Below are 13,139 nucleotides of genomic sequence, written 5' to 3'. Positions count from 1 at the left end.
TCACAATGGCTATCAGCTGGGCTTATTCACAGAAGATGCCTTCACTCAACCTGACTCAAACTGCATGTCTAAATGCCTCTATTTGGTGGCCTTCCTACTACTTACACTGTGGAGAATTCCTAACATCCAGTTTTTTAAATGTGTTCGGCAATCAGATATTAGTATTTGGTGGGATTTTTCCTTTGTCTGCAGCACAAAAGGAAAATAGATTTTAAAGCGGGTCCAAACCTTATGTTTTGGACCAACTTTTTTGTTGAAGAATAAATCCCAGATTAGCTAATTTATTTAGAGTGAAAAGTGAAAGGTTTATGGAATAATAATATCTATCTACCTGTTGGTCTCTTAATTTGTTTACCTCCTGCTGTATAATACTTTCACTGAAGTAGACGTAGTTTATGAGTGTTTATGATTGTCTAGTACAAGCTTTACAGTACATCCTGCTCCAGCAAAGATAATAAATGAATTCTCACAAGCTCTTTAGGATCCAAAACAAAACTGAGTAGACACAGAATTTCAAGTATCAGTCAATTCTTCTTAAAAAATAAAGTGAAGTATAACCTGAGTTATTGCAAAAATATTTTGGTGTTGAAGCTAATCACTTTGACCTCAGTTTCTGAAACTACAGAATATAAACTCGTCCAAGAAACCATTGCTTGTGGTTTGTGGCTAATGCTCTGGCATCTCTTTCCTTGTTCCCATTTTTTTATTGTTTCTCATATTACATATACTAGTTTTGTGGCTTAATTCTTAAAGTTTAGAAAGGAAGCATCTGACATCTGCATAATTAAACACTAACATGCAGGGCAGTATATTGAGGTACACACAGTTCAAAGCAGGCATGATATGAATATTTACACATTTTTTCAGTGCTGCAAAACACAGAGAACCAAGATTTTGAGTAGAATTAGATGGGTGTGTGCCTTTATTTCCACAAATATCAGTTGGGAGGTCTTTGCATGTGATTATTTCCTACTGAGTTCCCAGGATTCTCATTGAATAGAGGCTCACTCTTGCTGCAAAAAGAAAAGGGGGAAACATTGTCCCTAAAATAGGCAAATTCTTGTTCAAAATATAAATGCAAATTAGCAATAATGACTGTAATTAAGTAGAAGTACAGTATAATATGTATTTTCATATAAATTAAGGGAAGGCCACTAAAAAGGGAAGTGGGAGCTTATTTGATATATCTTTTAAAGGGTTAATATTTGAGAGAGAGAGAGAGAGAGAGAGAGAGAGAGAGAGAGAGAGAGAATTCCCCTGTGAACCTCTCCATTATATTGCATGCCTTAAATACAATGCATCTTACCATAAAGCTGCATGATGTGCAATTCCAAGGAAGGTTCTGTTGTCCTCTTCTGAAGGACCAATGGGATTGAAGCAAATAACCATCAGCCACTCTAAATCAAGAACTGTGTTCTGAACACACAGCCACCTTAATTTGTCACATCACGTTTGCACTTCTTTCTATGTTTTTTTAAAGGCTCATGTGCCTTTCAAAGCCCTTGCTCTACTGTTGATATGACTTGGAAGTAATGCAAATCACCATGCTATGTATAGGTCTTATAGCCTGATTGTTGCCTATGAACAAGGTTGGGCTTCAAAATTTTAGCAAGGGGTTCTCTGTCTGGTTGCTGTGTGGGTGTGAACATGGTGGGCATGGCCTAGTTGGCCTCCTGCATCACAGGAAGGGGGCATGTCATTGCCCTCTCCAGGCTCCAGAACAACAGTGGTGGGTTCCGGCAGGTATGCCCCGGTACGGACACACTGTTGTCTGCTGGGAGCAGCAGGCACCCTACCGGAATGGTGCTTTGGAGGGCCCACCCACCTGCCCGCATTCCTTACCTGTATTTGAGCCAACCGGGCCATTTGTGCACGCGCACACAGCTGAGCAGCTAGAGCATCGCAGGATGGTGGTGGGGTGTGAATGCGTGCGCAGCATTAGTGGACGCCCAGCCCTGTCACAGTGTATCAGTTGCAACGGGATCTGGATCCCACCACTGCTCCAGAGGCTTTCTTCGACCCTTCGGGAGGGTGGAAAATGGCCTCCCCAGGGTCTGAAGGCCCTCTGGAGGCTAGAAACAGGCCCCTTTCTGGCTTTCCCGAACTTCCGGTAGGCCCATTTTTTGTTCTCCCTGAACCTCCGTGTGTGCCCTGCATGTTGACTCCTGGGAGGGGTGGGGTGAAGTGGGCAAGGCCAGCCAGGGGTGAATTTGGGGGTTCTCCGAACTTTACAGAATCTTAACTAGAGGTTCTCCTGAACCCCTCTGAACCCCCCACAGCCCACCCCTCCCAATGAAGCTTCTGAAAGCCACAATATATCAGTTCTTTGGGGCACAGGGAATTGATGTAGGGGGCCTACCTGATGTATTGGATTTAGTATTGTGTAATGTCCTAGGAACTCCCTGGCATCATGTTTTAAACTAGTCTCCTCAGATCTGACATTCTCACATACAGGACCACTTATGGATATTTGTAGGGATTGCAATTTTGCTCTATCTGGAGCAGGCCAGAACTGGAAAAGCTACTTTAATTAATCCATGCTTTGGAAAGTTCACCTCCTGCTGGATTTCAAACTAAGAGCAATTATCTTAAGATGTTAATTTGTTAAGCCTGCCTTTTGTTCTACTGGTTCAGTTTTTGATGTGAGTCATATACAAAAATGAAGAACTGGAAGGTCAAATCCTTTAAAAGCCGCTCCAGTTTTTCAAACATTCCAAAGCTTGTTTTGACGATGAAATTGATTTTCACTTTTTCACTGTTTTTGATTACTTATTGTTGTGGGAAGGGAACCTTCAACAAAGCTACCTGTTTGTGGGATACAGTTTCCAAGGATCTGGCCATTTCAAATCATAGGGCAAAGCAAGCTTAATCATAGGTTGGCTTTAATCCATTCTTTTTCTGTAGTAAAGCCCTACAGTCGGGAACCTTTATAAACTTATAAACTAGATATGCTCAGTTCCAGTGTTATGTGGCAGGAAAAATTTCCATACCTCCAAGAATACATGCTTAATAATATCAGCATCTATTTTCATCTGTAGGTGAACTGTTAAATAAAATTAAGGAAGACTCCTCTGGTATAGAAAATGCAGAGTTCAGTCCTGTGGGAAACACTAGCAACTATCCGTATCTTTCAGATATTTGTATTTATTAATGTATTATTTCTACCCGTCTTTCCTAATGTCTGGGGGGGCAATCTTATTGAGTGAAATAAGGTTCTCGCATAGCAATTTATTTATCTATCAGGTATATTAAATAAGGTTCTTCACATAACAATTTGTTTACTTATGCATATGATTTATAAATAGGGTAATGTCCATGAATGTATACATTTTCATTCAAGCTTTCATTTCGAAGATGGTAGCTAATAACATGAAATGAAACACAAGTTTAAATAAAGGTTCACCATGGAAAGATATTTTGCATTAATACACTTTCTATTTCGTCCACAGTATAATCCGCCATAAACTCACTGAATAAGAGTTTCTTCTTTCTATTTCTTCTTTCTTTGGTGTCTAGTCTCCCCGTTGTGGAACCAGTCTTCCAAGACATTCGGCAAGCCATGGGACGCAGTGTAACCCTTCGATGCACTATGTTAAAGGGAAGCCCTATGAAGTGGCCACAGCTGTTTGGAGATTTAATGGCAGTCTTCTAACAGTGCCTCCAACAGAGCAGCAAGACTACTCAGAATATAAAGTGGACACTGTAAGCCGGGAGACTAGTGGCAACTACGAATGTAGCATCTCCAATGATGTTGGGGTAGCAGTTTGCAAATTCCAGGTATCAGGTAAGTCTGCAAAGAAAACTTGACCTGTTTTTCTTATGTAGTAAATACTGGTATGATTACACTTGGCTAATAACTGGTAGATGAATGAAATGGAAAATTTGCCCATAATGAGATTCTACCCCCCCAAAAAAGTAGTTTTTACCTTCTCTCCATTTACTGAGCAGTCCTGGAGCAGCAGAAAGTTAGTGCTGGGGAAGAAATTGTACTCACCTCCCCAGTAGGAATGTCCACTGTATCACCAGCTTCTCTACAAATAGAAGGAGACATACTGTTTAGGAAAAGTTGATAAAATGAGGCACAAAAATTGGTTCCTATAAGGAGCCAGTACTCCCACTATCCTTCACCTGCCCTTATGAATATAATTGTTCGCTCCAAGATTAGTTCCTGTTTTATATTTTGCTATCTTGCCTTTTAAGTTTGGAAGCCTGAGGGCAGGTTCTGTTTTTTAATTGATAGAGTTGATGATAAAAAATAGTCTTTATGCCACAATGCAGCATGTAATTAAATATGATCTGGTGATTTTAAAAATGGAAAGTTTAACTCATGTGTATCATTGTTGTTTCCATGACATCTGGGGCTTTGGGGATCTGAAATATTCTTTGACCCTTTAATTTTGTTTTCCTGCAAAACTGTCTCAGAAAATGTGTGGCTAGAGGTCAGACATACCCTTTTGACTGTCCTGATTTATTTTATTTTATTTTGGCTCTTTGTTCTGATAGACTTTGGCTTCTTGCAGCCATACAATCCTTTAACTGAGTCCATCCTTTGCAGTCAATATGAATTACTTGTTTGGTCAGCATTTTCCAATTACGATAAAAGTGTTAGGTAACTTTTACACCTTATCACAACATCAGATGCATACCACAAGGAAACCTCCTGCGCACTTAAGATATCCGGCTTGTACCAAATGTGCTGTCTCTGCACATTTAAGTAGAAGTGTATGTGAATTTAATAGAGAAATATGCCAGTTCCTTCATCTCCCAATGGTTGGTATAGCTCTTTGTGTGCAACTTTTGTCCTTTCCAAAATCTATATTAATATTTTCTGCTCTGTATATAGCAAAATTCATGCATGTAGATTTAGAGGTGAGGTCTAGCATTTATTTAATGCTTCTGTGTCTTTAAATATTGCAAAGTGCTCCATGGGTGATTTATAGAACAAGAAGAAATTATAAAGGATATGATAAACTTTATTATTATATCACCAGAGATGGAGTTTCTATCTTGGGAATCAGTTAATTATGAACATGGGCATAAGATAATGATTTATCATCTGTTCTGATTTTTAATTCTGAATTTGTTATGAAACTCGGACTTAACAATCAATACAAGTTGAATAAGCAACAATTAGTCTCCAAGGTGGCTCTGAATGTCTGCATACACAAAAATATAAGTCATAAATATAATAAGAAAAGGGGATTTAGAAGTAAACATCAATATACCATTCTCAGTTAATAAAATAAATGTGGAATCATTTCCATTTAATTAGAGCCGAACAGAATGGCTGAGCTAGTAATTGGGATGGGTAAAGAGGAATGGAAAAGAAGAGATCTCTGAGAATAAGGAATACCTGTAAAGTGTATTGCTTGTCTTGCAATATTGTCCATATATTATATATATATTTGTTATCTTTATGCTGATAATAAATAAAGGGAGACTAGTATAGATTTATCAGCATAAATAACAAATGTAACAAAAAGGCAACAGTAAAAATATGGGTTTGTCTGGATGGTCTCTTGTGACGAGCCGAAGACAGAGAGTGGAAGTGTGACCTTCCTCCCATATTTGGGCATACAGGGGTTGTGACTTATATATATATATATATAATATATATATATTATATTATATATATATAGATATATATATATATATATATATATATATATTATATAATTAAAGTCAAACCCCTGGTAGCCAAGTATGGGAGGAAGGTCACACTTCCATCTCTCATGTTAGGCTTCACAAGAGACCACCAGACAGAAACCCATTTTTTTACTGTTGCCTTTTTTGGTACATTGTTATATTTATGTGATAAATAAATAAAGGAGACTAGTATAGATCTATTTCAAGCTATTTAGCTCTCATCAGCTAGCCACAGGTTCGATTCCCAAACTTGGGTATGGCTAGATGAGAGCTAAATAGCTTGAAATAGATCTTACTAGTCTCCCTTTATTTATTTATCGAATAAATAAACATACATTATATATATATATATTTGTTTTTTTTATTTGTGCTGATAAATAAATAAAGGGAGACTAGTATAGATCTATTTCAAGCTATTTAGCTTGAAACTATACTAGTCTCCCTTTATTTATTTATCAGCACAAATAAAAAAACACAAATATAACAAAGGCAACAGTAAAAATATTGGGTTTCTGTCGTGATGGACTCTTGTGACGAGCCGAAGGACAAATGATGGAAGCAGTTAGCTTCCTCCCATAATTGGGGCTTACCAGGGGTTGTAAAAATCTATATCTATATCTATCTATATCTATCTATATCTATATCTATATCTATATATATATCTATATCTATATCTATACTGTATGTATGTATGTATGTATGTATGTATGTATATTCAGATATACACATATGCACATACACACACACAGACCAATGCAAGGCTACGGATAGAGTTTTCTGTGGAAAGATTTTGCTTTGGAGATAAACAGTGGGATTTGGCACCATAGTGTCTTTCTAGTGAATCAATACAAGGGGTGGGTGAATGCAGTAGTGGGTTTCCAATTTATTTTACTACCGGTTCGCTCATGTGTGCACTATGCGTGATGCTTTTTGCGCATGCACAGAAGAGTCAGGGGGGTGGTTGGAGCCTCCCGCCGCTGCCACTACTGGTTTACCTGATGCAGGGCGAACCAGCAGAAGTCTACCTCTGGGTGAATGGAAGGGATTTTATTGGTAGTCAATCTTTAGGGTACAAAAGAGTCCCAGCATTCACGATTGCACTACCAATATTCTGCAGCAAATGCAGATAGTCCTCGACTTACAACAATTAATTTAGTGACCGGTTCAAAGTTACAACTTCACTGGAAAAAGTGACTTTTGACCATTTTTCACACTTATGACCATTGCAGCATGCCGGTGGTCATGTGATTTACATTTGGATACTTGATAAGTATCCAAGATACTTGTGCATTTTTGATTATACAATGTCCCGGCATCCTGTGATCTCCTTTGTGACCTTCTGAAAAGCAAAGTCAATAGGGAAACCAGATTCACTTATTACCATGTTACTAATTTAAGAACTGCAGTGATTCATTTGACATAAACGGGGAAAGAAAAGTCATAAATGGGCAAAACTCACTTAACAAATGTCTTACTTAGCAACATAAATGTTGGCCCCATTGTGGTTGTAGGTTGAGGACTACTGGTAGTGCTGCATTTGGGATGTTGCATTTTTGTTATGATTCCCCCCCCCCCCAAAAAAAAGTGGGGCAATGAAGAAAGCCTTCTCACTCCACCTTACCTATCTCAACTCCAAAACTGCATGAAATCAACTTACAGAGGAGTTTAGAAGGATGAAGTGAGAGAGGAACACCTAGAGCACTCCTGGAAGGAAACTTGGAGAACACTTGACTGAACAAATGTAGAACTGCTATTTCTTATCAACAATTTTAACTTTGGTTTATTATGTGGCAGATGCTTGTCAGAGCGCCTCATTTAGCTTCTTCATTTCTATTACTTTTTCTGTTTTGTGGCTTTTCTATTTATTTATTTTTTAACAAGAAGAAGCAAAATCAAAGCTGGTTAGGTGTAGATCAGAATGCAGAGTTTTATTAAGCTTGATTACGGTCAATGATTTCTACTATTCAAATTCCCAGAAGTAGCAGATAGTGGAAATGAAGATAACAATGTGGTTTAAAAATATCTGAAAAGAAAATAAATATCTATTTGGTAAGATTAGTGGTAAATGACTTTCATGTTCAAAGCTCTTGATGAGTTGCTGGCATAGACTCTTATGTATCTCATTGACTTCTAATGACTTTCCTCCCTGTTCTTTCCGTCTTTGTTTTGATCTCATTCTCTTTTCTGCTTCTCAGCTAAAGCTTATAGCCCAGAATTGTACTATGATACCCCCAATCCTACAAGGAAGCAATCCAGAACTACTCCTATGTCTTACAGTGGACACAGAAGGAAACCTGATGCTGTCGATCCCATTCTTAGTTACCGCCTAGATGTCCGCCAGGTAAGATCTATAATAGCAGCTGAAACACCGAAATTCAGCTACTGCTGAAGACAATAGTTGCAGAGTTAAAACAAGAATGCTTTTGCCTTTATCTACCTAGATTAGAATTTGGTATTTGCAAAGCAGGTTAGAGCAGATGCATGATGCTTCTGTCTCATTTTATATGGCTGAGAAATCTGTTATATTATTATTATTATATACCTCTTAATTTATAAATTCTGGTGCATATGCATTAGAGAGCTAAGAAAGGTCTGTTGATTCCGCTTGGAATTTTCAGGCTTTGTGTTTTCACTAAGGCTGTAACAAAAACAAAAATGTGTGTAGTCATTAGTAGTTTTTGTAGATTTCATAGGCCAACCATTTAGAAGGTGGAATTCAGATTCTTTCCTTTGACCCACAAAGGGCTGTAAATTGAAGGGCCTCCAGGTTCAAACTGCCAAAAAAATCCATTGACTGTTCATGGTTGTGCAAAGCCCTTCTCCAAGCTGTTATAATGATAATGGAACATTATTGCTACCTTTTGAAGAAACATTTGAGACAAAAGAGTGCTTCAATACAGAATGAAACAGAATCATAAAGAGCACAACCAGGAAGAAGAAAATATTTGATATGCTAAATTGCTGAAATATATTCATAAGTGCATACAAAGTGTGCATGAATGTGTGTCTCTATTTTCTCAGCATAGACCTGTGATCAGACATGCAATCAAATTCCAAAATTTCTTAGCTAATCTATTATTTAGTTAAACCCAGTTTATGAAATCACTTGGAGGGACTATATGCCAAAGGTAGCTCTGTCTATGTAGAATAAGCAATAGGGAGAGGCTATATATATAGATCTTACAGATCTTACCTGGATATATATAGATCTTATAGATCTTACCTGGCGGACGATAAAGGAGTCGTTCTCTGTAGCTCAAATGGTTAACTCCCCTGCCTGGGAGGCAATAGAGCACAGGTTCGATTCCCAAAACTTGGGTATGGCTAGCTGATGAGAGCTAAATAGCTTGAAATAGATCTATACTAGTCTCCCTTTATTTATTTATCAGCATAAATATAACAATAGATTCTCTGCATTCTAAAATGTTCTTTTCCCTTGTTTTTCCCAATTGTTCTTATAGTTCTGTTGTTCTGTTTCTCTTTTTGACACCTCTCTAGACAAAGAAAAGGGAGCTAGAAAAGGTTCAAACCTGCATTTTGGAGGACTATTTTTTGAAGATCTTACCTGGTGTTAGGCTGTGGGTGTGTGCCCTGAGTTATGCTAAAGATGGTTCAGACCTGCTCACCTTAAAAGCCCCTGAGAAAGAGTAAATTCTAAGAAATTCAGTCTTAACTGCTGTGATGAGAGCCAGAGTCTATGCCCGGTTTTTCCATTTGCATAACATTCCTTGATCCACCAAGGACTTTATTGATCAAAGAAGAAAGCATATTCCCTGTTTTCCTCATTCCCTTCCATAATTCCTGCATTCCCAATCTATTCTAAAGAATTGGCCTTGGTGAGGAGTTTATCTATTCCCCTATTCAGGAAACATTCACTAGTTCATGGGCTTTCTTTAACTAGAATGGTAGAATTATATATAGCAGAAAGTATGCAACATAATGGAATATAACTTTTTTTTTCCTCTACAGCATCTAGATGTATGTTCTTCTGGTACTCCCTGGGTGGCAAAATATACTTTCTATCTGCCCATTATCTTTTGGGAAACATTAGTGTTTACAGCAAACTGCAAGAATGCCAAAATAATGACACTTTGCATATTGCATGGTCATGGAAAGGATGGCAGTGGATACTTGCATTCTAGTATTGGACACAAATGTCTACGTCTTAGAATTGTATGATGAGATCATCACTCGTGTTTATTATTTGCTGCCATTGCATTTTCCTGTGGATGCCCATGTTGGGAAGGAAAAAAAGATATCATGTCTGATTACAGACTGTATTGTTCTTAAATAGTTGTTGGAATGATTGCTACTTTTGAGGAATATTTTAGCCATTTCGTGGTTAAGACTATTGTTATGCTTGGCAATTTTTGTTTTAGTTGCTGGAATTCTGAGATGATTCTCTGCTCAAAATTATTCCTTTTGGTTAGATAAATTGCTTCAGCCCATAGGGAAAAACTTTTGTCATTCCTTGTTCTTTTAAGCAACTATAGTTAAGAATGATGCTGACTAATTTCCATAAGAAACCAAACGTTTAATCTTATTATTGATCCAGCCAAAGATGAAACTAAAGATTAATGCCAACTAGTTAATGTTAGAATACTTTTCGCTTTCTAACATGTGTTATCCTGGAACCTTAAAAACATCAATGAAATAATTCCCAAATAATCTCCAGTTTATTTATGGGAGTTACTATGATTTATCCTTCACCATGCATTGAACTGTGTAGTCTGTGTAATTTTGTTCTTATCTAGCCTTTCTTCTGCCTAAACCAAAAGGATATAATCTGATTTTTAAAAATTTTAAATTAGGAAATTCATTCCTCTTAATTCATTTGTAGTTTTAAATCCTTATTTGGTAGAAAGCAATGGTTTTCAATGAAATGTTTGCTAGCTATGAAATTCATATTAATTCATATAATTAACCTGTGTTAGGTTCTTTGAAATAATCTTATGTACAATTCACATCTAGTGATACTTTTCATACGTACTCTGATATGACTATTAATTTTAAGAACCTTCTGTTTAAAGTAATTTCTTCAGTCTGTTTATTGTTTGTCATCAATCTGGGCTATTTAGGATCTGGTTTTAGACTAAACTGTAAACCTATAACATGAATCAGCAGAACATGAAGATTCAAAATAACCATGAAACATTTTTCCAGCTGCTATATGTAGGTATACTATGGTTGGGTAAATATGTCACCTTTGTTTTCTTCTAGCTTGTCATTTTCCTGACCACAAGCTTATTCTGGGCTTTTTCAACATCTTTCAAATGGGTTCCCCCCCCCCTGTCCACACAATCACTCACTGTGCATTTTTCTCCACATTCTCTTAACATCTATATGTACTTTTTCTAATGTGCAAATATCTCACAAGCAATTTTCTACCAATATAATCCATTCTTGCATGAAAAAAAAATCATGTCTGTACATATAATACCTCATTAATGTATTTTATGAATTTTTGTTGCACTCTGTATTTTGACAGGGATGTATCTTCTACCACAAGTTTATTTCAGAGGTATAAATTTGATAAGCATATGTACAAATTTCATATCCATCTGTAAACAGCATAATAGAGCTGAAGTATGCATGAACAATACCAGTGTAGACATATATAGTAGGACCTGGTATGTTCTATTGTAAAAATAATCAGTCCATTGAACAAGATGATGATGGTAAAGATTTAAGTCCCCCAATTTGATTGCGTAACACTGAATTTGAACTTTACAGTATGAAACTAATTCTATTCAGAGCTCTCTACACCATAATAGTCTTACAGCATCTTTTTATTGCCATTTTCTTCTTTATTAGGGATAATGCACTCTTCACTAAAGTGATGTGCAAAGATGAAGATTTTAAGGTTGATGCTTTTAAAGTTGCTAGGGCACATTGTGACAGGTAATAGGGTAGGCTGAGCTTGGAAGTAAAAGATTATTTACTTTCAATGTAGAGGACAGAACAATTTCAAAAGATTTGAGCACCTCTATTCTCTGGGTCAGACAGAAATCTTCTTTCATTCCGTTCTTTGTAATGGCTCACTCTCTAGGGAACTGTCTGCTTCTGTATTACTTTCTCATACAGCGTAGAGCACATTGTCAGTGCTTAACAAATAATAACAATTTTACCAACACAGTACACAAGGGAGCTTCTTATAATGAATGTGCTTCGTCTGAGAGCAGCCTTGCTGCTCGCTGAACTTTGCCACTGTAATTTCCAACTAACCATGTGCAAAGGTAGAGACAGATTTTGTCCTAAGTGGGACACTTGGATGTAAAACTTCAGATACATGATGTGTCATGCCTCACCTCGGATGTTGTTTAAAGGGAGTCCGAATATGTGGCTTAGTAGGGTAAGGAGTGTTCCAAAATACCTTGGAATAGTCTTTAATATTAATCAAATATGCCAGATTTCTAAAATAGCTATTTCCTTATTGGGACCTCACTTTTTGCTAGCTCTCACTTGACTTGGTCCCAAATTACTTGGAGGACTATATCTCTTTGCAGATTCAGTCATGCCAGAAGAAGCATTATAGCAGATGTATCCGCATTTTGGGGACGTTAGAGGGGCCGAAGACCAAAAGTAATGTTTTTCGTTTGTTGGACTGATCGTCTGGAATGGCCTCCCATTGGAAATTTTAGTTTTAACCTTGTTCACTTTCCAAAAGAAGTTGAAGATAGAAGGATATCGCAAGGGTATTTGGAACATGATACCAGTTAATTGTTGGTAATGTAGTTAAGTATCTTAGATTAAGTGCCTTCGCTTTCTTATTATTATAATACAGTTTATGTGTTGTAAACTGTTGAGTGTCTGCTTGGATTGCAAGAAGGAAGGAAGGAAAGAAGGGGGGAAGGAAGGAAGGAAGAGGAAGGAAGGAAGGAAGGAAGGAAGGAAGGAAGGAAGGGAGGAATTTGATTTTCCTTAAATACTATTCCATAAAAAAGGTATTTCATGACATTTGATCTTTCCAATTCTAGCAAGTAGGAAAAGAATGATGTGAGCAAGAGGAAAAAGCTTCACATTATAATGATAGTATGCCCTATGATTTTCCTAGACATTAGGAAAAAAATGTTTGATTGATGTTTTATGATTATGCTTTCTTATTATTATAATACAGTTTATGTGTTGTAAACTGTTGAGTGTCTGCTTGGATTGCAAGAAGGAAGGAAGGAAGGAAGGAAGGAAGGAAGGAAGGAAGGAAGGAAGGAAGGAAGGAAGGAAGGAAGGAAGGAAGGAGGATTCTCTACCAAATGTGTTTAGGATTAAAGCCTTCATTATTGCAAAACCAATATTTCTTATAATTGGCAAAGTTAAAGTACATATGTCAGCCTTCTATGCTCCAAGGTCGATATAAAATGTGGCCCTATATTGTTGGAGGCAATATGCTTACATTGTGAGTGCTGAAAAGCACTATAGGCAGTATGTGAGCCTAAGTGTTATTGCTATTATGCTTGCATATGGAAATTTAAGCCAGTTGACATGTGCTTTATTAG

The 13,139-nt window shown here is 37.1% G+C and overlaps 1 protein-coding gene across 1 annotated transcript in view; it reads left to right on the top strand.

The window, feature by feature from the left end:
• Positions 1-13,139, top strand: part of MDGA1 (MAM domain containing glycosylphosphatidylinositol anchor 1) — a 334,259-nt gene that overhangs the window by 213,623 nt on the left and 107,497 nt on the right. The window contains 5 exon segments of the mRNA XM_032216752.1: positions 3,517-3,611; positions 3,614-3,784; positions 7,842-7,898; positions 7,901-7,938; positions 7,940-7,987. Of these exon segments, the coding sequence (XP_032072643.1) occupies positions 3,517-3,611; positions 3,614-3,784; positions 7,842-7,898; positions 7,901-7,938; positions 7,940-7,987 (409 nt within the window).

This window comes from Thamnophis elegans, chromosome 4 (genome assembly GCF_009769535.1).
Source record: "Thamnophis elegans isolate rThaEle1 chromosome 4, rThaEle1.pri, whole genome shotgun sequence".
NCBI classification, from domain to species: Eukaryota; Metazoa; Chordata; class Lepidosauria; order Squamata; family Colubridae; genus Thamnophis; species Thamnophis elegans.
This window is presented reverse-complemented; position numbering and strand designations above follow the sequence as displayed.